At 39.9% G+C, this 24,186-nt stretch overlaps 2 protein-coding genes across 4 annotated transcripts; one reads left to right on the top strand and one right to left on the bottom strand.

The window, feature by feature from the left end:
- Positions 1 to 419: 419 nt before the first annotated feature.
- recql (RecQ like helicase) lies at positions 420 to 14,062 on the bottom strand. 3 transcript variants are annotated; one of them, XM_022749729.1, is made up of 15 exons: positions 14,021 to 14,062; positions 12,564 to 12,649; positions 11,644 to 11,880; positions 11,386 to 11,565; positions 11,077 to 11,183; positions 9,061 to 9,259; positions 8,771 to 8,937; positions 8,240 to 8,315; positions 7,931 to 8,079; positions 7,303 to 7,420; positions 7,059 to 7,197; positions 6,638 to 6,729; positions 6,306 to 6,522; positions 5,074 to 5,203; positions 420 to 2,483 (listed from the first exon to the last, which is right to left on the bottom strand). In XM_022749729.1, exons 2-15 carry the CDS (start codon positions 12,586 to 12,588, stop codon positions 1,779 to 1,781), a joined length of 2,541 nt encoding a protein of 846 aa, XP_022605450.1. In that variant the 5' UTR covers positions 12,589 to 12,649; positions 14,021 to 14,062; the 3' UTR covers positions 420 to 1,778. The 3 variants fall into 3 exon arrangements, with proteins under 3 accessions (XP_022605450.1, XP_022605451.1, XP_022605452.1); XM_022749730.1 differs by lacking the exon at positions 14,021 to 14,062 and adding an exon at positions 13,805 to 13,847; XM_022749731.1 differs by lacking the exon at positions 420 to 2,483 and adding an exon at positions 3,542 to 3,634.
- A 559-nt stretch (positions 14,063 to 14,621) lies between these two features.
- Positions 14,622 to 23,611, top strand: LOC111224895 (vesicle transport protein GOT1B). The gene is made up of 5 exons (XM_022749590.1): positions 14,622 to 14,768; positions 15,469 to 15,560; positions 16,277 to 16,455; positions 17,890 to 17,971; positions 20,547 to 23,611. The coding sequence occupies exons 1-5, from the start codon at positions 14,744 to 14,746 to the stop codon at positions 20,583 to 20,585; spliced, it is 417 nt and encodes a 138-aa protein (XP_022605311.1). The 5' UTR covers positions 14,622 to 14,743; the 3' UTR covers positions 20,586 to 23,611.
- Positions 23,612 to 24,186: the final 575 nt, after the last annotated feature.

Below are 24,186 nucleotides of genomic sequence, written 5' to 3'. Positions count from 1 at the left end.
ATGTTGTGTCATTTATTTTTGTTTCAACAGCTGATTCACCACCTGGCACAATAGGTAAAAATTTACCTTAGTTAACAGTGGCACATTTACAGTGATGCCGATTAATGTCCCTGAAAAAATAAACAAACAAGCGAGCATGTCTGGGGTCAGTTGTATGGATGGTGTTGAAGTGCTCTTTTCTGGCAGCACTGTCCTTATCTACTGTTGTGTCTCATCTTTATTTATCATAATTTTTAAAGTAAAGACCATTTCTAATTACTTGCATATTAAATGTGTTTTCTCAAGGAGTCCCGTTCACCAACTGAACTAATTTTTATCATCAACCATGAACAGTTGGAATGCTTTTTCACTCAATGGTGGCCCATAATAAAGATTGTTTAGACTGAAATGAAATACAGGTGAGACAATGTTTGTGTGTGTATAGTTTATTTTTATTCCAAGTTGTGATGTGCAGACATGTTTTTTGAGTATAAAAACCAGGATAAGTGTCAGTGTAACTAATATAATATATTAATAATCAACTCAAAATAATCAACAGATATAATATAACAAACAATCATAACTTAATTTTGAAGTTATAGCCAATAAAAAACAGTCAGAATACAGTATTTTTCTGAACATTTTCTGAACATTACTGTTTCTTATCATAACAGTTGATCAAAATGTCACATAAAAGAAAAGTCAGTGCATTTCTACCTGGGAAACATCTGGAGAAACTAGTTGAACACACAGAAGGCCTGGAACAAAGTTAATTTTTTTACATAATAAATTCCTCACTTAATGGTGGGGTTTGGAAGATTTTGCCAACACTGTCCAGTAAATATAACTGAAGAGGTTCATCAAGCAGGTGACATGATAAATAAAGCATCATTGTCTGGGCCTCTATAAACTGAAAAAAGAAAATCTGTTGCTTTCATAACATGCCTAAAGAAGCAAATATTTTTTCAACCTGTTATCTCAACAAATCTCGTTATCCCGGGATAACGAGATATTATCAGGAGAAAACTGTTTCTTTGTTATCCCAAGATAACGCTTCTTAATAATATCTCGTTATCTTGAATAACAAAAAATTGTTTTCTCCTGATAATATCTCGTTAACTCGAGATATTAATAAAACATTGTTTACTCCTGATAATATCTTGTTATCTCTGGATAACGAGCTTTGTTATCTTGAGGTAACGGGATAAAAAAATATTTGCGAGTATGGCCTTTCTCAGATTCTGTACATGCCCCACATAAGTTGATGTAAAAATATCTGCAGCAACAGTGGTGGAACCAGCTGAGTTCAGAACCCTTGTGCAGTTATATTTACAGGTCACTTTTCCTCAGTTAAAGAGACGTCGGGAACCTCACGTTGTTATTAGAGGTGATCTATAATGTTGATAAAACTGCACAACATCTTCACTTCCATAGCTTTGTATGACAAATTATCAGCTATCACCTACAAATCGAGGTCCAGAAATATACATTTATTAAGGCTCATTAATTGGCAACGAAACAGCTCAGGTATGAAACATGGCACAGATTGTGTAATTATAACATCTTTAAAATGATGTTGATGGTGGTATATGTTTTTGTTTGTGGGAAAATAATACAGTGGCTGGCTTGGCTGGATGAATGTCTGTTAAATGGAGTATTTCCTTTAATCTGACCATCAGATCAAAGGTGAGACCTACACACAGTCTTAAAGACGTCACTGTGATGACGGTAGAATAGTAATTGTACAGTACACCTATACACATAGTTGAGTGGTTTCCTCAGCTGACTGAACTGTGATGTCAGCGGTGAACCAGTTTCTGCCTGCTGCTCACTCGTGTCCACAGGCTGCGGGCCGTCTGAGCGATGGTCACCCTGCGGGGCAGACGGAGGCTCTTCAGAGGCTCCCTGATGCATGCCAGCACTCCTGGCTCTGCAGGCTGCCCCAGGTATTCATGGGAAATGTAGTTTATTCTCCTCAGCTGTTTGCTGTAGTAGTTCCTCAGTTCACAGAGCTCCTCGGCTGCAGTCTCAGAGATGCCTGAGGCCTGGGATGGAGAGCTGGGCACGGTGTTGGCGAGGGGGGCACCATCTGAGGTCTGAGAGGGAATGGCCGCCACTTCTGAGTTTGCACGGGGTTTCCTCCTCACTCTCTGAGGGGTGGTGGACTTTCTTTTGGAACAGGGTTTAACTGGATGTGATGGTGTTTTCTGACCGTTATTAACACCTATGTTATCTACTATGTTAATTTCAACATCAACCTCAACTACATGTTGTTTCATAATGGATCCTCTCTTATCCTCCTCTTCCTCTCCATGTCTGTCTGTCAGCTGTTCTTCTGTCCATTTGTTTGTCTGGCTGCCTGGCTTCAAGTCTCTTTTCCTGGACAGGTTCCTCTGTTCTTTAAATAGTTTCTGTTTGGGTTGTGGGGGACAGCTGTTGTCCATGACAACAGGCTCAAAGATTATATCATCCTCCTTCTCATTGGTTTCAAAAGCTGATGTATCCTGTAATCATGAAAACCAGGGTTAGTGAACAACAGGAGAAAAGTGAAGCATTAAATCATAATCCTGGAACAACCGAGAGGATGTTGATATGAAGACAGTTCAACATGTCACAATACTGCAGCCATATTAATCTTTTCTTATCGGTCTTCTAAAGCAACATATAGCTGAAATGAAATACTGTAACAGACAGTCCTGAGCACTGACCATGTCAGCTAGTGCAATGAAATGTTAGTGAAAGTTAGCAATAGCATGCTCCTAAGTATGGACACTGGCACCAGAGACCATGAGTGACAGGCTTGAGCAATACTTGAATTTTTCTATATTGTCAGTGAAACAGAATCATTTATCCTCCAAAATGTCTGTAAAGAGACAGACTGCCAGGCTGCTGCCTTCTTATCACTAAACTGACATTGTCCTCTTTGTTAACACAAAATGGAGCAGACTAGTGAGCCATGCTGACCAGACAATCGTGACAACAAACGAACTGGGTAAAATCATGGCTAAAAGTCTTTTCTGTCTGAAAAGTTTGCTGATTGTTGATTTTCCAACAAAGGCCCTGTTCAGACCTGTTCAGACCTGGTATTAACATCCGCCTCAGGTCATCTGATCACCAGTGGACAGCTCCACGTTCAGGTGTGAACACACTCAAGATACATTGAGGACTATATTCCAAAAACATGCAGCATTGTTAGTCTATGGTTACCAGCACACAGTGTCACCGGGAAGAGTCAGAATAATCCATATAAAACAGCCAGTAGAGGTTGCGGTGGAGGTTGTGTATTGCCCAAGCCTGCTGTTTAGGAATGATTAGATGATATCATGCTTATAATTATTATTATACAACTTATAAAGCTTTTTTTTATTAATTATTAATGAAATAAAAACAGATTCTCAGTGTTCAACCCTCCAACACCCAGACAGTCTGATCCCAATGTAATGAATGAAGCACAGGTCTGGACAGGGCCATGCCAAAAGAAGCAGTAGTGAGCAGAAGAAAGAATGATGGACTGTACTTTTCCAGCTTGTCCTCTCAGTGGGGTGGTGGGGGGGGGGGGGGACTAGGGGAAGTCTGTCTTCATTTTCTTGGACACAGGGGCATCTCCAGCACTTTGACCTGATCTCTTTCCCTCTTTGGTTTTGGCAGCTTTTACCTGCAGGTCATTAACAACAGTCTTTTACCTGAGAGGGTTCACACCTACATGGAGTGGATGAGGGACACTAGAGGGGAGGACATGAGACAACCACACTGACCAATTCCTCCACTAATGCTCATAATGGTGCAGTATTTAAAACGTTTGGGTAAAATGGAATATATATCAAAGAGAATGGTGATTATTTATTTTCCTCTGCACCCCTCATGTTGTTGCCTCACATATTTAAAACAGCTGGGACAGTCATAGCAGCAAAACAGGAAAACAAAAATGTGTGTTTTAGATCAGTAGTGGATTCTACATGAACTACAATGGTTTAATCTACTATTAGAATACTAATGATCATTATCAGCAGCTAAGTGGTGATGCTGTGAATGTGAAAGAGTCAGATCTTGGAAATAAAAACACAAAACTCCAGTCATCACTATGTGAAGAACGGACTTTGGTATAGACTGAGTGATTATCAGTGTACAGAGTAAAAGTGACAACATTCAACTTGAATTCAAATGACTTACCTCTGTGGACTTTTAGAGACAATTAGAAAATGTGTGAGAACAAATTTAAGTGATGTGGAGGAAAGACACATCGGCCACACATTGGAAGAAGAAGAAAGTGATTAGAGAGACTTCACAGACAACAGAGAGGAAGAAAAAACACATGACTAATCAAACACAGGAGATACAGGGGAAAAAAAGCATGAGAAAGAAGAGCCCGACCTCTACTGGAGTGGTAATGTTTTGCTTGTCAAAGAAATTGTTCAAGTATATGAGAAGAGAAGAGCCAATGAGTTCACTTATCAAAAAAACATTATTATAATGTCTTGTCAAGTAATGTCAAGTTTTTTTCTGTTTTGGAGACTGTAAGACTGTGTTTGCTTTAAAACTCCAGCATCAGTTGGACGCAACTTAAGATTTTACATCACTTTGTGTAAAACTGTTTTGCAAATTCTTGAGCATCCGCCCCATGTGCAGAGGCTAAGGTCCTCGCTGCAGTCGGCCCCGGTTCGAGTCCCGCATCAGACGGCCCTTTGCTGCATGTCATTCCCCCTCTCTCTGCCTCCCCATTTCCTGTCTCTCTACTGTACTGTCAATAAAGCCATAAAAGGCCCAAAAAAATAATAATAAAAAAAAAAAAAAATCAATACCACCGTTATTCCAAACTTTTACCTCGATTACGATTAAGAATCAATTACTTTGCTGCTTATCAGGTCTCTCTCTTTTTTTTTGAGCCATGCACTCTTCATATTCAGCAGTGTGAGTGTGTCCAAAAGTAACCAAACTAATAATATTTAATAATGAAATAATATTTAAAGTCGTTTCATTTTGACCAAAGGTGAACTTGAATTCATTGATTACACCTACATATGATGCAGAATATGCTCACCGCAGTGGAGCGTCTATTTGACTGTTTTGTGATGTATCACTGTGGACTGAACTCACCCCAGCAGATCCAGACTCTGTTGTCCTCATCTTCATGCTGAGTGTGTGAGTCTGGCTCTTCAGCAAAGGAGCTTTGCGGCCCAGCTTCATGTAGAAGTATGTGGTGTACGGAGTGAAGCTGAAGTCCTCTCTGAGGTCAACACACACAAACCAGACAGGAAGAGTTACTCATGTCAGACAGAGTCTAAACTGCCCCAAAATGTGCTCTTCAACATGGTGGGGTGAGGGGTGACAATTCAATTCAATGGTGCTTTATTGGTTTAAAAAAAAAAAGAAAAGAAAAAAGAAAAACAATGTTGCCAAAACATCACAATACAATTTCCAAAATACAAAATGCAAGATGGATATGCATGTATTAATTATATATTTACAGTATATTACATATTGTTGAGTGTGTGTGTGTGTGTGTGTGTGTGTGTGTGTGTGTGTGTGTGTGTAGGTAATTCACTGTCCCTCAGGTTGTGGCAGCTTGATATATATATTAGACAGATCTGCCCCGTCTCCTTCTCCTGGGAGTATTTTTAATGTTGAGGTGTGTTTTAGTTTATTAAAGTTAAAATTACAGAATTAAACTCGTTATTTCATTGAATGTTTTACATGTTAGGAGGAAGTTCATCTCTGTCGAACAGTGACCACATGTTGTGTTTTCATTTGGGTTGCCATGATATTTTGTGTTGTCTTTGTTCTGTTTGAAAGCAGTGCTGTTGAGAGACTGGTCAATGTGTTTTAGAGAGGGCAGTTAGTCCCAGCACAGACTGGCTTTTCAGGGCTCGGCTCTTGGGATTGGAGCGCTGATTTAAGATGCTTAAAAAATGTGAGTGCTCTCTTTTGAATGTTAATTATCAGCGGGTATCTGCCAAGTTCTGCTCCACAGGCATTTGTTGGTGTTCTTCTTTGTATGTGTAAAATGTAACAGCAGAATTCAGCATGTTATGATTCTGTTAGCTGTTTATTCCAGCGGGTAAAGCTGTGATGACTGAGTGGACTCCATACTTCACTACCTACACTCTGACTGTCGCCGGTGCAGAGGCATCAAAACAGGAAATTAGTCAACACTGCCACTGGTAGCCAATTAACTGCGCCAATAATGTAACAGTCAAGTCGGTGGTAAGATCAAAACAAAGATCGATACATCTGATAAAGTATCCCACTGATAAATTTAAAACAGTTGAAACAATGAACAATGTAAAAAGCCTAATAAAATGACTACAAACAAGAGAAGATGATGTCACCTGAGGTATCCCTGCAGCAGCAGACGCACAATCACAGCTTCAGCCTGCAGCCGAGACAGTGTGGTGGTCTGAATCATCTTCCTGCGCTTGGCGGGGCCTTTCCCCATCCACGCCTCCACCAGCTTCAGAGGAGTCAGCTTCTCATCCATGGATCCCGCCAGCTCCAGGATCTGCACCACCTGCCTGGCATGCTGGGTAATGTCCACAGTAGTGTAGTCTGGAAGAGTGGAGATGAGATGATCACTAGGATGTCTTATCAACACGAAACAAAAAAGATGGTGCAATCAAATCATGTTCGAACATACCACCCACACACACACACACACACACACCTTTTGCATGGCGACAAGTGTCACACATCTGGTTGCATCCTTCATCGTCCCACACCTCATCAAAATGAACAGCCATGAGAGAGCGCCGACACCTTCACACAGCAAACATGAGACTCAAGAGTTCAAGTCATGCTGTGAAAGAATTGAGGGTGTGAGGGTGTGTGTGTGTGTATATGTCTATGGGGGGTGAGAGGAATTATCAAAGTACCACAAGCATGTAAGTTTGTTTGTGTACTTGTTGTATGTTAGATACAAGCCCATACAACCATAACTCATGTAATATTATTAATAATAATAAGTAGGTGTACCTGTGTGTGTGTGTGTGTGTGTGTGTGTGTGTGTGTGTGTGTGTGTGTGTGTGTGTGTGTGTGTGTGTGTGTGTGTGTGTGTGTGTGTGTGTGTGTGTGTGTCTGTCTGTTACCTGTCAATATTCTGGCAGTAGTCCACCATCTGCAGCAGCTTCTGTTGACCTACGTTCTCCATGACCACCATGGTGCTGATCCTGAAGATGTCAGAGAAGCCAAAGTAGATGATGCAGTCCGCTGGTTGGTCATCTCGTCCTGGAGACACAGACAGAGGAAAATTTTATGGAGGTATAAAATCAAAAATACCAAGGCAGTATACTCTGGTATGCTGTCCTGATAACAATGACAAACTGTGTCTACCTGCTCGTCCGCTCTCTTGGTAGTAGTTCTCGATGGACTTGCTGATGGTGTGGTGGATGACAAACCTGACGTCAGGCTTGTCGATACCCATGCCAAACGCCACAGTGGCTACAACCACCTGGAGGACAATCCCAATCACATACTGACATGTTCAAGTAACACCTACAAGAGCAGTATTTATTTTTTACCCTTCAATTTCTTTATACAAGGCAGATGCACATGTAGCCCTCACCTTCCCTTAAGCTTTCAGCTCTATTTTGTTAGTGAATGCTGTTCACATGTGAATCGATAAGTTGATCAACAGTAATTAATCAGTTCATGAATTTACTGTAAAAACTGAAACTAGCATCACCTCCTCGTGGTTGTCTGCCTCCTCCACTCAGACTAGTTTCAGGTTACATCCCCGTTTATCCCGAGTCAAATAAAATACGAACCATTTGTTTGAAATTTTATCAAAATTGCTAAGTGAAGTCTTGAGTTATGGCTAAAAATATTTTGTGATGGCACCATGACCTTGACCTTTGACCTTTGACCACCAAAAGTTAATCAGTTCATCCTTGAGTCCAAGTGTGTGAACGTTTGTGCCACCAGTACAAACAATACCGGTCTGTGTGTCACACTCAAATACCCTAATTTTGTTGGAGGTCCACTTGCGGTGAACCCGGGACTTGTCGTCAGGGTCCATGTTAGCGTGGTAAGGATAGGCCAGAATGTCCCTCTTCTGGAGTTCAGAGGACACAGACTCTGCATCCTTCTGAGAGAACACATACACAATCCCTGTGGCAAACAAAACACACACACACACACACACACACACACACACACACACACACACACACACACACACACACACCAGGAAATATACAGTGTGAATATAAACAGTTCAAATAATATATTAAGTCAAACCTAAAAATGAATTATAATTGCTTTTCAGTACCTGATTGGTCCTTGTATCTGCTGTTGATCAGGGAGGCGACATCACTTATTGATGCATCAGAATCTTTAATACGAACCTGAGGAGAATCAGACTGTTAGTGACACTGTTATGAGACTGCATGAGACTGACTTGTTTAGTTTGTTTAGTCTGACAGATGTGGACAAGTATCCAATGCTGTCGTTTTGGACTTGTCAAGAAAGTTGCAAGCTGGTTTTAATAGTGAACTGGAATGAACTGAGGCGCATGGCTGTTATACAGTTTCATAATCAAACTGAAGTTCATGCAAATTGTAGTAAAGGGCTAAACATGCAAAAACACCCTTAACTGTCACGTTTCGTAAGCTGGTGCAAACACGGCAGATGATTTTAAAAAGGTCAAACACGTGTGTGTGTGTGTGTGTGTGTGTGTGTGTGTGTGCTGAGCAGGTGGAAGTATGTACGGAGAGACATTTGGTGTGTGTGTGTGTGTACGTTTGTCTGTACTGCAGATGGATGAGGTGTGCGAGTGAAGTGCAGTTGCCATGGTGACCACCTCATAGTAGAGATTGGTTCGGTTGAAGGATGACGTGAGTGTGATTGGCTGTGACACACACAGGATCTTCTCGCAGTCCTTGAGGACGCTGCTGGTTGCCGTGGCTGTGAGGCCCAGGAGCGGCACTTTGGGGAACTGTCTCTTCAGGATGCCCAGCAGTTTATAATCTACACAGCAACACACACACACACACACACACACACACACACACACACACACACACACACACATTTAAGATCTGAAGTTGATCTGATGTTAGGCTTTCTTGGAAAGTAAAGAGGACCCCTGACCTGGTCTGAAGTCGTGTCCCCACTGGCTGCAGCAGTGCACCTCGTCCACAGCGATGCGACTCAGCAGGTTTGCATTGTAGCCTTTCTCCAGACGAGACATGAGCAGCTTGCTCTTGGCAATCTTCTCTGGAGTCACGTACACCAGCTTGAAAGGGGTTTTCGGATCTGTCATTCCGGCCATGACTGTCTTAGCGTGCTCCTAAAAACATTATGTCATTTTTTATTTTTTACCTGTTTCTCACATGAGAGCAGACAGTTCACCATTTTGACTTACACAAAGAGATTTTGTTTGTTTTAAGCAGGAAAAAATTGCTTTTCTGCTCTCCTTCATTTACACTTATGTTTCATAACAGTAGATATAATCAACATAATTCAGTCTGTGTCAGGTGACTCCACAACATTGTTGGGTCTCTCAGCTACACTTTTTATGGGGCCCACTATAAAGTCATACAACCAAACACAGACAACCAAGTGATTCAGTAACAGCTTTTGATTAATAGTCTAATGTAAACAGGAAGACAGACAACAAACACACAAACATGCAAAACAGCCTGCAATACAACTGCATGTACAGGTTCATTCTCACAATCCACATTAAGATTAACTAGGGCAAGTTACTGAGTGTATATGTAAATGTAGAAAAATATATGCATATTTTTTAAAAGAAAACACTGTAGACTGTACACATGTAGCCCTCAGCTTCCTTTAAGTTTTCAGCTCTATTTTGTTGTTAGTGGATGCTATTTACATGTGAATCAATAAGTTGATCAACAGTAATTAATCAGTTCATGAACTTACTGTAAAAAATGAATTTCAGAAATAAAGTACAACATGAAACTAGAATCACCTCCTCGTGGTTTTCTGCCTCCTCCACTCAGACTAGTTTCAGGTTACATCCCTGATTTATCCAGAGTCACATACATATGAACCATTTGTGTGAAATTTTGACATAATTGCTGTGTGAAGTCTTGAGCAATGGCTAAAAAGCGTTTTTGTTACATCACACTGACCTTTGACCTTTGACCACCAAAATCTAAAGAGTTCATCCTTGAGGCCTAGTGAATGTTTGTGCCAAATCTGAAGAAGTTCGATCAAGGTGTTTCTGAGATATCGTGTCCACGAGAATGGGATGGACAGAAATATCAGAAACAAAATGCCTCTGGCTCTGACTGTTGCCGACGCAGAGGAATCAAAATTTTTATACATGCGATGCAACAGTGTCCAATTAACAATAAACATGAATGATATGTAAAACAGTGGGACACCTGAGGGATTTTACTGATTTATTGCAAAGCCTCCTAAAATAACACTGTCCATTAGTTAGAATCCGGCACAGCTGCGTGACCCACAGGCAGCAAGACAAGATTAGCACTTCATCAATTAGCTATTACAACACACTCTGTACAGACTGTTTTTATCATTGTGTGCAAGAAACAATGACTGTAAAAGTAATAGTATGTCGCTACAGAGTCAAAGCTGCCGGCGTGTAATCTGTGCAGCTCTGAATGTTAATTTCTCAACATAATCAGAATAAGTGAATAAAATAAAAAAGATTCTTTAAAGGTTCACTTCACTGAAATGATAAAATACTTACTCTCATTTGCCTCTAATTGTATCTAGGTCAGATAAGATCTGTTTTACTTCGCCAAGTCTGAGGAATCTGTCTGAGTGATTAGATCACCAATGCGTCACACCTGAACTTAACGCTGTCCACTTATGCGGTGAACGCGACGGTGAACAAAAACAGCGAAGCTGCGGGTTGGACGGCTAAACAATTAGATGAAAATCACTGTAAAGCCAAGAGCAGCTGCAGATAGTTTTCTGCAGGTCATCATAACGAGCCATTTCTTTCACATTGTTATTTTAGCCACTTTTAAAGTATTAAACAGCCACATACAGTACCATGGAAATAAAAAACACTGTTGACACTGACAGTGTGTCTGTGGATTGTGACCTTTGTGTAGTTAACTGAGCGACATAAAAAAAGATGAAAGGTGAGCTGAAGTGAGTTGTTACCTTGCTGCTGGATGCATTCAGCATGACAGCTGACACATCGATTGACTTGAGGTACATGATCTGGTCCTCCATCAGGGACACCAAGGGAGTGACAACCAGTGTAAAACCTGGCGCACGCACACACACGCACGTGCACACACACACACACACACACACACACACACACACACACACGGTTACAGTAGGACAGATGAGTCTGAATGTAAGTACTCACAGAACAAACAAAATAAGCTTATGAGCTGTAAGTGGTGTGTGAGCATGAGCAGTGTAAGGACAGGGCTCCAACACTGTGTGTACAGCTCAGTGTACCCTTTGAGCAGACTGCAGGCAGCTGGTAGCAGAGGCTTTTCCCTCTTCCTGTAGGCATAACCAGGAAGAGATCTTTGCCTGACAGGCTCAGATTGATGGCCCTTAGCTGCAGTGGTCTGAACTTGGACAGATGGAATGAGTCCTTCAGCTGCTGCTCCACTTCTTTAGACCATGAAAAATCTACCAAACATGAAGAGATTAAAGAGATTAACACACAAACCGACTGACTCTCACTGTGTAGCCACATGTGAACAGTACCTGCTCCATCATAGCGCTGCATCTCCTGCTTGCTCATTACAGGATCAGCTCTGGATGACTTTAAGGACGCAGAGGATGAGGATGATGATGGCTGTGCAGTGTCACAGGCCTCCTCCAACCTCTGCAGCAGTGCATTCTTACGAGAGGTCAGCTCAGTCTGCTTCTGCAGCAGTTCTGTGATCTGCAGCTCCACCAACTCTAGCTCAGTCTCCACCGAGTCCAGCTCTGCCTGCACATCTGCAGAGGTGGAAACACACCAGGAACACTGTCAGCAGGCTAAATCAAACCAGTTATCTGCTGTGTCTTATAGGGACTTATAAATTGACAAAGACTCTGTGTAGTACATTCCTACCTCCAACTGCTTTCCAACTGACTTGGGGGGGGGTATATAACATAGGTCCAGTAGTTGTTATGAAATGTCCAACCTAACCAGACAGACTGACATAGAGCTCTGTCGCTAGCATGGCTAACAGGCAAGTTTTGAAGTTTGAAGTACAGTGGTTGTACAGGGCCTAGCATGAAGTTTTAAATTAGGACAGTGATTTTAGCAGAGTACGTGTGCAGCAGGTTTCACTCACTAGACTCACTGGAGGATACTGTCAGGTCTCACACATGCACAGGTACTAATCCTCTGAGGCTCACGCATCTCCAGCTAATGATCTCTTTCTCTTCGCACATCCCCTAATGTCTCTTTGGGGATGTGGCAGAGTTATCTGATGATGTCAACCTGCTCTCAAATAAAAACAACTGCAGGAGTAACACTGAAGATCCTGTGACTGCATCCTAGCACTGTTGCAGTGTTTGGTCTTTAATGACCTTAAGCTCATATACAGTATTGTGCAAATGAAACTGATGCAAACTCCAGTCACTAAATATGTCAATGGTTTGTTTTTGGATCCTTGACTGAAGATCAGACTTACCATCATTTCCACCACTACGATCCATATTCGTCAGACTGATTTGCCAAGAAAGGAACTTTCACACTCAGAGTTGTTGATGTGATTCTCTGTAAAACAGAAAAACATGTTCAACAAGCTCAGTTTTGAACTACTGTCAACTTTTAACCTTTAATTCCCATTTCAGAAATGCAATGCTTCTGACTGACCTGTACTTTTAGGTTTGTACCTCTCATGTACATGTCTTATGATAATTAACTCTGAGCAATTCATCAAAATATCAAAATGGCCATCCAAGTGCAATATAAAAAAAAAATACCAGCAACAATCACAATCATCATTTTTATATTTTTTAATGAAGTGAAAAACAAAAAGCACCATTCCCACTAAAATCCTGACTCATATCTCAGTCACAGTATCTGTCAAAATTAATCACATTATCTTTTTTTCTTGCATATCTTTCAGCCCTAATGATAACATATGGTATTATGATCATATAATCATTGTGATAACATATGAGAAGCAACTTACCTGATTGCACTTTTATCACTGGTGCTCATATAATTTTGTTATTCTTTGTTTATGTGAGTTAATAACCGCTTTCTGCTTTTTATTTACTGTGTTACATTCAATTAGGTTGATTAAATGAAGTTAAATTTTACAGTATTCATACATTTTTATTCGATAAATAATTGAAAATAGGCTGTTTTTTGTGTGTGTTTTTTTATTGAACTAGAACATGAGATAAATAAACAGAAGATAAAACAATAAATACAGATCAAACTTAAAACTACTAACTAGATCACACGAAACAAACCAAATAATGAACATAAACATATAACATTACAATATCAATCAGGCTTGACAACCTAAATAAGATACTACAGGATAAAATACATAAATAAGAAACCAAAACAAAACAAACGCAAAATAATTTAGATTCGGTTTCACTTTTTTTTTTGGCTTGATATAATTACAAGCAGCCTTCTACTTCAATAACCCATTTGAAGTAACCCACATCTATTTTTCTAAATGGGTATTGTAATTTTCCACCACTGACAGTCTATCAGAACAAATGTAACAAAAGTTCAAATTCAGGATACTTTTACTAAACAATGTCAAATGAGGTTAAAGTGACGTCAAATGCCACACTTTGTTTCATAAGCTACATAGCTACGTTGAAAGCATCATAACGTAGGCTAATTTAACTAGGACACGCCAGTGTTGCACCGCGTTGTCTCATCACACAGGCGGAAGTTAATTACCGTTAGCTGTTAGCTTGTTTGAGGATGTTTTACCCAATCCCGGACACAGGAGCACTGTATTCAAACAGTCTGTCTCTCTCTCTCTCTCTCTCTCATGTCACTGTCTTCCTCTCTGCTGTGTTCCACCGAAGAACTATCCCGCTCTGGTGTGGGCTAAATTAGTAGTAATACGTCCGGGGCAAATCTTTGAAAAAGGCTATAATACAACTGACTCACCATTCAGCAACTCCGTCCAGGCCCCTTTCTTGTTGTTTGAACTCCTTCACGGTTGCTATAGACAGACCGCGCCGGGAGAAAAAAAAATACTATTAACAATAAGTAATGGTTTTGCCCTAAATCAAGCCTGCCAGGCTGCCTACAAATGTCGCCCCTTGCTGCAGGATTGAGACACCTGTATAAACCATGGTCTCCCTTTAAAGTATATCATACGTAGAGTTTATGCAATCAATGGTTTATACGTTACCTTGGAGGCCTGGATCATAGCAAAATATCCTACTAACTCCAGCCGTGGTCAGCGCTGCCTGACAGACTAAACTCAGGACAAAATTGTGGTCCAGATTTACGTTGATGCATTCAAAAAACATATACATAGGAAATGAATAATAAATTTAAATACTCGAAATATTCCTCTTTTTAGTTAATATTCTTGGCATATATACTCACATGTGATATACCAGTAGAGTAGATGTACTATATATGTATTGCAGACGAAAAGGATATTAATTATAACTATAAGAAATAGGATGTTGGAGTTGTTGCAGTGAATGCGACACAGGTTTATCCCGGAAGATGACATCGCGAGAAGATGTGTTTCCGGAAGACGTGGCTGTTGCTGCAGTGGCAGCTGTCATCCAAATTATTTTAAGAGAAGCACGCGAATAGCTTCTATAATATTTTCTCTACTTCTAGTTAACATTTACTCGTTTATCTAGCGTCAAGATGATTTCGCTAACGGACTCCCAAAGTAAGTGCTTTGTTATTTGGGTATCTCTGTAGGTTGCTACCATCTCTGTCAAACCGGCTTTATTTCAGCTGCAGCAGTTCGCTAACTAGCAATTAGCTGCCAGTGCTAGGAAAGTTAGCTTTAATTTTTCTCTCATGGCATGCCATGCACTGTGGACGAAATAGCCAACTGCTAACTCTTACTACATACTTGTATTGTGTAGCCACTGGTAATGACAGTTATGTACATTTATGTTGTAATTGTACGCCTCAGTTTTTACTAGCTTCAAATACAAAGTGAACAACGGGGCTCTTGTGGAAGCTCCAGTGAGATTACTATTTTAATTTCCACTATGTTTCTTATTAGAAATATTGATGATTATTTCTTAACTCAGTTAGTTCCATGTGAATTAGTGGAATACTTTTAAGTTTTTCAAATGATGACATGCAGAACAATGCTGACTGTGTCCTGTATTTATCAAATATTTATCTAGATGAAAAACAGATTGTGACCTTGGCCTGATACCATCACCTGTCTCTTAAGAAGTTTTTGTTGACTTGGTTACACATAATAATATTATTAACAATCAACATAAGTTAGGGTTCACCATATGATGGTCAGTGACATTTTAACTGAGGGTACCCAGCTATGCTTTTTATTATAAGCGTTAAGTGACCAATTCAGATGAAATGATTTAACTTTACTGTGGTATGCCCTGCAGAGATTGGAATGGGACTGACAGGCTTCGGCGTGTTTTTCCTCTTCTTCGGGATGATCCTGTTCTTTGACAAAGCACTCCTGGCTATTGGAAATGTGAGTTGTGAGAGTTTTGCTGCTTCTTTGAAGCATTGAACTAATGTTTTCACTGCAACTCCCTTTCTTCTACGTTACCTGCTGATGGCATAGCATGCATTTTCAGTCATTCAGGTCTGAAATACAGAATCTGTAGCATGTAATATATCAATAACATATCCAGCCAAGTGGTTTCATAAAACACACAAACAAATGGCAAATTTAACAGGGTGGGAGATCATTTTCATACTGTTGACACATGGTGAGCAGCCTGTCAGTTCTCACCTGGTTTACAGTGGTGATAAAGTCAGTCCAAATAAGAGCCAGCACAAGAAACATGTCTGACACTAAAGCCCGTTCTACACACCTCTAATTCCAACACACCAGCATGCTATGCTAAAGCTCACACACTGGGGCGACATCATTTCCGGCTTTGTTTGGTTCAGTGAAAACAAGCAAAGTCGGCAGTACAGCAGGATCTCTGTTTGAAAGGGGCTTAAGTTTCATCTTCTTTTCTCAGATTTCCTCTCCATCGTCCATTCTTTTTTTTGTTTGGAGATTGTTTAGGTAGCTGGTTACACAACTGTCATTAATCAATAACATTAAATGAAATTCTCATCCAGCCAGCGCTTTCCTGCAGTCTGAGTGGCTATGTGTCCATAGTTCAGTAGAGGGATGTCAATAGTCTAAATATTCTAAATATCCTCTTGAATATTGTGCCACACTTATTGCTTTAGATCCTGTTTGTTGCTGGACTCGCCTTTGTCATCGGGCTGGAGAGGACCTTCCGCTTCTTCTTCCAGAAGCACAAGATGAAGGCCACCAGTTTCTTCCTGGGAGGTGTGTTCGTGGTACTGATTGGCTGGCCCATCATCGGAGTCGTGCTGGAGATCTATGGCTTCTTCCTGTTGTTCAGGTGAGAGGAGACAAACAAGGAACAAGCTGAGAAACAGAAGCAGCCGACCGGGAATCCACCTGTTGTGGAATTCCCGATCAAATAGCGAAGATTATATAAAAAACCACATTAAACAGGATGTAAGTGTGATCATCCTGTTGGGTTTACAGTTTTTCAAGTCTGTCTTAAAACAGTAGTCAGGAGCACAAATGAATACTGAAACCTGAACATTTGTGAACCTATTCTTTAATATTGAGAGGGACTTTATTTGAGTGACTTGACTGAAGTTGGATCCTATAACTCAGTGGCTGAAGCCTAGACCAATTACACCATAGAAATTCTTTACACAGGCCAACAGGATCCTGACAGGTCTTGCCCACCACCACAGAGACTGTTCGATCCCCTGTAATGGTCCTTCCTGAATGTTTGTGCATGCAGCACGATTAGCTGTTGTGTGTTGCATGTAGGGTTCTCATCATCATTACTTCACTAGTGAGAGGTGGAACTGTGAGAAGAGATGATTCTCTTCACACATTACACCCTGACACCTGAGTATATCAATGGCAGGTGAAAAGAGGCAGCGAAGTTATAGAGATACTGAACTATTTGCCACCTGTCCATCACAACCTGCACTTTGCACTACTGAACTTTGAAGACACCATCCTGGTGATGTCTGACTTCACAAGTCACCTGAAAGAAAAACGTGTGTGTGTGTGTGTGTTCACACTGACTGCATCTCTGCTGCTGCAGCTCTGTCTCTCTGCCAAGAGTTTGCAGGTTACTGGAATGTTGGATTTCTCCTCATTATAAATTCATTTCTGATTTACTTTTGACAGAAAACGTCACTTAAAATGTCACTGTCTCCACATGCACTTGCTGACATGGTTAAAAGTATATTTATATTTTTTCATGTCATGTTGCTGCTATGATGTCACTATGACATCAACAGGTCTTTTCTCTGTCTGTTTCAAGCATGAAAAATAGGCGATACGCCAAATCTCTAGATCATGCGACGTAGCCCTGAGGCGCGTCACACAAACAGTGTGTCGCTCTAACCTGTTAACATGTGCGCCAAAATAAAAAAAACAAGACCATCCACAGTTGCCACACACACGTATCTACTCTGTTCCTGGCCTTACACCACCTTATCTGGGAAGAAGATCCAGGTTCAGTCAGGCCTTCAGTTCTTCCACATGACCCTCCCTCAGGATGATTCAGAATCCAAACTGAGATTTGGTTAAGAATGGCTGAATACTCCAAATATAATGAAAACAAAACACCCAGGAAATAAAAGTTATTTATGATTGTACATATTCAGTTGTTACTATTTGTCCATGATTGACTCTGTTCCATGCAGTTACTGTATTGTCTATGGCCAGGATCTAGTTTTCTCTCTGTATCTCATGTCCTTTTCTTCCCCCTCCCTCCTCTCTCTTTCACTTTCTTTACACCCAGGGGTTTCTTCCCAGTTGTAGTAGGCTTTATCAGAAGAATACCTGTCCTAGGCTCCATCCTAAACCTGCCGTTCATCAGCGCAGTGAGTATTGACTAGTGCTGCAGCAACCCTGCAGCTCTGCTATGTTTTATACGCAGCATGGCTCATTTCTGTTCATTAATCACCCTGTTCAAACACCAAAACCACAACACAGTAACTCAAATGACAGCTCAGCTCCTGCACATCACAGCTGCTCCAATGGGTCAATAACACAGTTAAAAGAGACTGAATGTAAACACACTGACTAAGCAGGTGAATTCAACACAGAGGTTGTGGTATTCCAACATGAGAAGGTCAGTTTTAGAAATGATGAAATGAAAATGATGTCAAAGTCATCTGCACTTTAACATATCCACTGGGGCCTGTCACTGTTAAATCTAGAGCTACAAGTTAGCAGACACACAGTTAGTTTTGTGGCTAATGAACATGCTCCTACCATGCTGTTGTGTGGGAAGCTTTGTTTTGAGGTAAATGTTTCTCTGTCTGTGTTTTTTTTTTTTTTCTTTTTTGTTTCTTTTTAAAGCCTTCGTAAGGCTCTGAGGACAATCAGCAGTCGTGGTCAGTCACTGCCGATTTTCCCTTGCATGCTAACATATTTAACACGCTTTACAATATTCAGAAGACCAGTGTCTCATGAATCAGGGAAAGCATATGTCTTTGTCCAGGAAACGATAGCTTTTTATGATTTGTTTATTTGACTGTAAAGGCACACACCACAGATAATATGGTGAGTTTTTAATTGGTCAATATTTAGACATTTTTTTCTTCTATTTTATAAACTATACAAAACAACATTCAAAAGTGACTATGACTTTAAAACCACTTTCAGCATCCCTGCAGCCATTTTTTTTAACTTTTTAAAAGATATTGTTCATGGAAAGTGGCAAATCATCCACACATCCTTGAAGAATATGTGCTGCTTGACGACATAGTGACTTGTAAGCAGGGACAGGTGGGGATCTATAATGGCTTCAAAACAAAGTGGTACCATGGAGAGTGGTTCCAATTCTGATACTAGTATCGGAAATGTCTCTGATACAACCTAAAGTACTGGATGAGAATCAGAACAATTCGCCAGTCTATGCACCCATCCGGTACCACATACTGTATTAATAAACTTTATAGTTTCACACCAGCAAATCCATTTTCTTCACTGCTCTAAAACTGTAGCCTACACAGGAAGTTGTGTTGTGCAGCCAGTGGGAGAAGAAAAACAGAATTGTGGTAAATTGTGTAACAGTAGCTGTTAGCCAAGGTCATTAATAGGTGGGCCCTTGTTCAGGTCCAGACCCAGATGCTGTCCTAACCGGACCCAGACTTATAACCTGTAAATTACTGAGAATTATTAATTTTGTGGTTCTGTTTTAACCAGCACAGCTTTTCTATTCTTCACATCTCTGGTCACATGATGTTACTCAGCTAATCACTGCGATGCAAATTCAAGAAACTTTATCTGTCCCCAGGGGACAATTTAAAGGAAAACATTGAGTAGACATTAAAAACACACAAATACACAAAAACAAGAACACACAACCAAATAAATAACTGTACACATTTTGATAGTGAGTGAGAAACACACACAGGGGAGAGACGAGAGACAGAGAGTCAGAGAAATAAGTCAGAGAGCCTCAGCAGGTGACAGCTACAGTAGGAAGCTACAACCATTATAAATTCTTTTTACATATGTTGTCAAGTATGAAAAGACCCAAAATGAACACTGAGCTGACTATTTGATTACTATGAGCAAATTATTTAAACAGCATCTGTATAGGAATGACCCTGTCCCAAGCTTTTTGATCCATATGAGCAGCTGGTCACTGTAACAAGACTAAGTCAAAACCTAGTATATGTCTGGACCTCCTATGGTCAAATCCTGATTTTATAACTGCAACATATCACATCCACACAGGGTCAGTAGAACACAGCTGTTAAAATGTTTTTAACATGTTGGTATCGGATCGGTACTCGGTCTCACCTGATACACAAGATCAGGTATCAGGTATGGTTGAGGATAACATGGGATCGGAACATTTCCAGTAGCATGCTAACTCACTGACAACATACTGGCACTAACTGGTAGTTAGCGAGCTAGCTAGCTTGATAGCTAACTAGACAAAAATTTAAAATAGTTCACTCAAGAGACTAGAACTATTAACACCTGACACTACTCGTGTCTTTTGTGAGGCAGTTTACGAGGAAGGTTGAAGCAGTTCCCTCCAGAGTCTTGTGTCAAGCCACATCATGAGTTCATGAGTTCAGCTTTTACAAATTCCTCTGTTTGTTTAATTAAGTTATTCTACAGAATTAAATCTGCACTCAGATATAATTGGGTTTCAACTTGTTTACAAATTTGCTAAATTAAATTTCTAAATTACAAAATAATTCTGTTAGTCCTGTTCACCTGTGGTGTGTCTCTTTAAGTCACGCATGTTTTCTTTTAGAAATGTGTTAGGATACTGGCCGAACGGTGCAGTCCAGCAGTTTAACTTACAGAATCACACTCACACTTTGCATCTCATTGAAAGCTCCCTGGTCTGTGTCAGATCACGCTCTGTACATGAGGAGGGCTGGAAAACTACCAGACAACTCTTAACACGCTTTCTTTCTTCTCTTTCAGTATGTGGACAAAGTGGGCGAAAGCAACACCATGGTATAACAGTGACTTTTTGTACAGCTAGCTGTTTGAGTACAGCAGGTTTTATAAAGCATCACAATCTCTCATTGGGCTGATTTAAAGCAGCTAAGGTTATATGTTCAGATTCCTCCCTCCTCCAGCAGGCAAAGACTGCTCTCTGTCTCTCTGTAATTTCACTGGTCAGCGCTACCAATCAAAGGTTCACAAGCGCACTGCACCACCAGTCTGTTACTAAAGGATGGAGTTACTAAGGGCGCTACGATAAATATTTCAAATGCTATTGATCGCATCCTGCATGAAAATGGAGGACAGACGACTCCCTCGAAGCCTCATCGACTCGTCTACGTGACGTTCTTAATTCAGTGGAGCAAACAGACAAAACAACCCCCCTCCACATAGATGAGAAGTGGACCGACAGCTTACCATGTTGTCATGTTTCTGTGCCTGTGCTTTAACTTTATTTGGACAAAAGCGTTTTAAGCGTTTTGTCTCTTTACAGTTTTCCTGTGACACTTTGTTTCTTGTTTGTCTCTTGCAGCTATTTGAATACCAAATGTGGCTATTGTAAAATTCTCCCTTTGTTACATGTCATTTCTGTTTATGCTTGGCTAATGAGTATAAATTATTTTTTAAATGATCAGTGCTTGACTTCATGTATAGTGAGGTGCTATGGGATCTATTTACTGTTTATTTATCGTTGACCCCATAAACGTCTAAATGCGTGTTCTATTAAAGTCTGGTCACACCAGGAAGGCAACACCTAATTCATGCTGACACATGGATGGTGAGGTTCATCCAGGTGCTGCTAGCAGCTTGGTGATGTATTGACTACACACAAGGCTGTAGCTGGTGACCTGACCACTAACATGCTAACCAGCCAACATGCTAGTGCTAGTCAGTTGCAAATGCTCTCCAAGCTAGCTGGTTTGTTAACTGTCAGTAGCTCAGTCACTAACTGGAAAATACAGAGGCAGAATATTTTTGAGAAGCAAGAGGGAGAAAACAAAAAAAGGGTAACTGATTAAAAAATAAACCATAAGCAAATTTCATTTATAAAAGAAGGATGGGACATGATCTCTTGTATCAATTTAATGTACTTTTCATGCTAATCTGTTACTGACCAAAACACCTAAAAATTGTCAAAGGAGGTCACACTCCATAACCAATCAACAACCAGAACAAGATTGACATTGTGTTAGTCCAATAATAATTTACATATTTCATTAATTGTCTACCAGTATTGTACATGAATGAGACTTGGTGGTAAAGTGAGTCCAAAATTACTTTTTACTAATGCGTTACCCCTTTTTTTATCAAGCAGTAGCTAGCTACCAGTTAGCACTTTTGTGCAGTGGGAGGAAGTGGAGATGTGTGGTCCATCTTTGTATACAGTCTTTGGCCCTGTAGGACTGTTAAGCTAACATTGAGAATGGATTTGGACAGGGGACATGGCGAAGTAGAGATAATTAGCCAACTAGTGTAAAATAATATGATGCTGTGTTGGTTTTCATCCTGTCCTCCCCAATTCTTTGAGTCACAGCCGCCACTGGATCTTATAGTATTCAAGAAACATATTTGTCGTCTCCTGTATTCTAAATGTACACACCAAGTCTCTTTTGTAGAAGAGTTGACACTCCAGCACAGCAGGGTTATATAAAAGCAGATGGTGTGACACAGCTAAAAGGTTATGCTGTATCTTCCTCCGGCTTCCCATACCTTCAAAACTCAGCATCATGAAGACTGTTTCCTGCCACTTGCCGCAAATAGCAGAAATTAAGCTGAAATGATTTGATTTCTTTCAAACTTTAGTTGTTATAAATGCTGGTGTGACCTTTTATTTCCTGTTCTACAAAGCATATTGTTGGTTTTTTGGACAAGCAGCCATTGTTTTCACTTCATTTTAGTAGCTACACAACATGCTGCATATAGCTCGTCTGTCACAAGAAATATTTTTGTCATTTTTATTGATGAGATGGTTTATTTTATTGTTAGGAGGCCTGCTTATCAAAGCTCAATACTTTTTTGATAGCAACCAATATACGTCTGTGACAAGAAATATTGAAAAGTACTGAATGTTTTCCAACATTTGTAAACCTGTTATTTCTATAATCTTATTTTTTAACAGATCACTTCCACTTTAAATCAAGATTTTGTTTTGTCAAAGAAAGGGTACAGAAAGAAAAAAACACTGCTTTGTATTGGTACTAAAACTTTTTATTGACACAAAATTTTCAAACAAATGCCAACTTCCAACATTTAAGATGTAAGAATTGGTTAAATATCAATTTTTTTTTGGTGCCAAAGCAAAATCTGTATTTTTGAAGAACAAAGTTTCCTTAAAAAATTCTTATATATAACAATGAAACATGGATTATATGAGCTGCATGGTTTTATTTTCTGCAAACTGATTGTCATACTAACCAAAACTTTATGATGTCCTTTGGAAAATAGTCATCGATGTAAGTGTACACCATTTATTTTAAAAAGGATAGCTGTGGTTTATTTAAACTTGGGCCCTATGAAAGTCCTAAGACCTCAGTGGTAATAAACAAATCTTATGGTTGACTACAACATATAAAGCACCAGTTTGATCCCTTGATTTTAGTAACTCGGAGCAGTCAGTGTTTTTATAAACAGATGAACTCTTTATAAATCTGAAAACAACTTAACCTTGTAACATGATCGCACTGTAAAATGTGAAGCAGCTGCGGCATCACATATTTGTGGTCCTACAGACCTTTATATGTGAGTGAGTATTAGTTCTAGAGAATCCCTCTCTGTTCATTCATTTACTCATTCATTCATCCGGTGTCCTTAAACTGTCTGTTGAACAGATCCACACAGGTTTTAAATGTTGACATTCTCCCGTTTTCATTTGTTTGTGAGAGAAAATTCTTCATTATTTCAGACGTCGGTCACTAGATCTGAATAAATTCATTCTTCATCTGTTCAGAGCGTCGAAGAGAAAACTGAATTTACCTGTGAAATGACAGTTTTGCTGTATGGCAATTTTGTAAATATACAATGAAAGTTAGCTTTGTATCTGACATCCATGTTGTTGGTCATTTTATTCTTGTCACTGACTCTTTATAACATCCACACACCCCATTATGGAATGCCAAAATTTTATCAATTTTGAATGAATAAATAAATGCAGCTATGAAATAAATCCTGGAATAAATAAATTAGGTAATGAATGTAGAAATATATAAATAAATGTAAATATAAATATAAAAGTGAGTAATAATAAATAAATCAATAAATACATTAATAGCTATATAAATGAATAAATCAATCAATTAAATCGATAGCTTTTGATTTTATTTTAACTTTATATTTATTTTTTATCTATTTCAGAGAACTTTTATTTAATAATTCCACATTTATTTATTGCTCACTTTTTTTAAGCAGGGCGGCACCTTTTTCCAGTGGTTAGCACTGTTGCCTCACTGCAAGAAGGTTCTGGGTTCAAATCCCGGGCCTGGCGCCTTTCTGTGTGGAGTTTGCATGTTCTCCTTGGGTTCTCCAGCTGTCTCCCACAGTTGCTGACCACACTGAGTTTCACGGTGAAAGGGGCATTTCAGAGAGAACAGGCAGAGCAGTCTGGACTGTGCCAGTCGTC

Source organism: Seriola dumerili, unplaced genomic scaffold (assembly GCF_002260705.1).
Source record: "Seriola dumerili isolate Sdu_G_001 unplaced genomic scaffold, Sdu_1.0 BDQW01000138.1, whole genome shotgun sequence".
Lineage (NCBI taxonomy): Eukaryota > Metazoa > Chordata > Actinopteri > Carangiformes > Carangidae > Seriola > Seriola dumerili.
Note: the sequence above shows the minus strand (reverse complement) of the source record. Positions and strands in the feature narration are given on the sequence as shown.

Bases quoted from the DNA above. Each gene is read 5' to 3' on its own strand.
- recql (XM_022749729.1), bottom strand. From the start codon at position 12,588: ATGGATCGTAGTGGTGGAAATGATG. The intron at 8,938-9,060 runs GTCAGGGGTCCT...GTTGCTGTGTAG, and splicing joins GGGACACGACTTCAGACCAG to ATTATAAACTGCTGGGCATC. The intron at 5,204-6,305 runs GTGACATCATCT...TGTTGACCTCAG, and splicing joins CTGCTGCAGGGATACCTCAG to AGAGGACTTCAGCTTCACTC.
- LOC111224895 (XM_022749590.1), top strand. From the start codon at position 14,744: ATGATTTCGCTAACGGACTCCCAAA. The intron at 16,456-17,889 runs GTGAGAGGAGAC...CTTTACACCCAG, and splicing joins GGCTTCTTCCTGTTGTTCAG to GGGTTTCTTCCCAGTTGTAG. The intron at 17,972-20,546 runs GTGAGTATTGAC...CTTCTCTTTCAG, and splicing joins ACCTGCCGTTCATCAGCGCA to TATGTGGACAAAGTGGGCGA.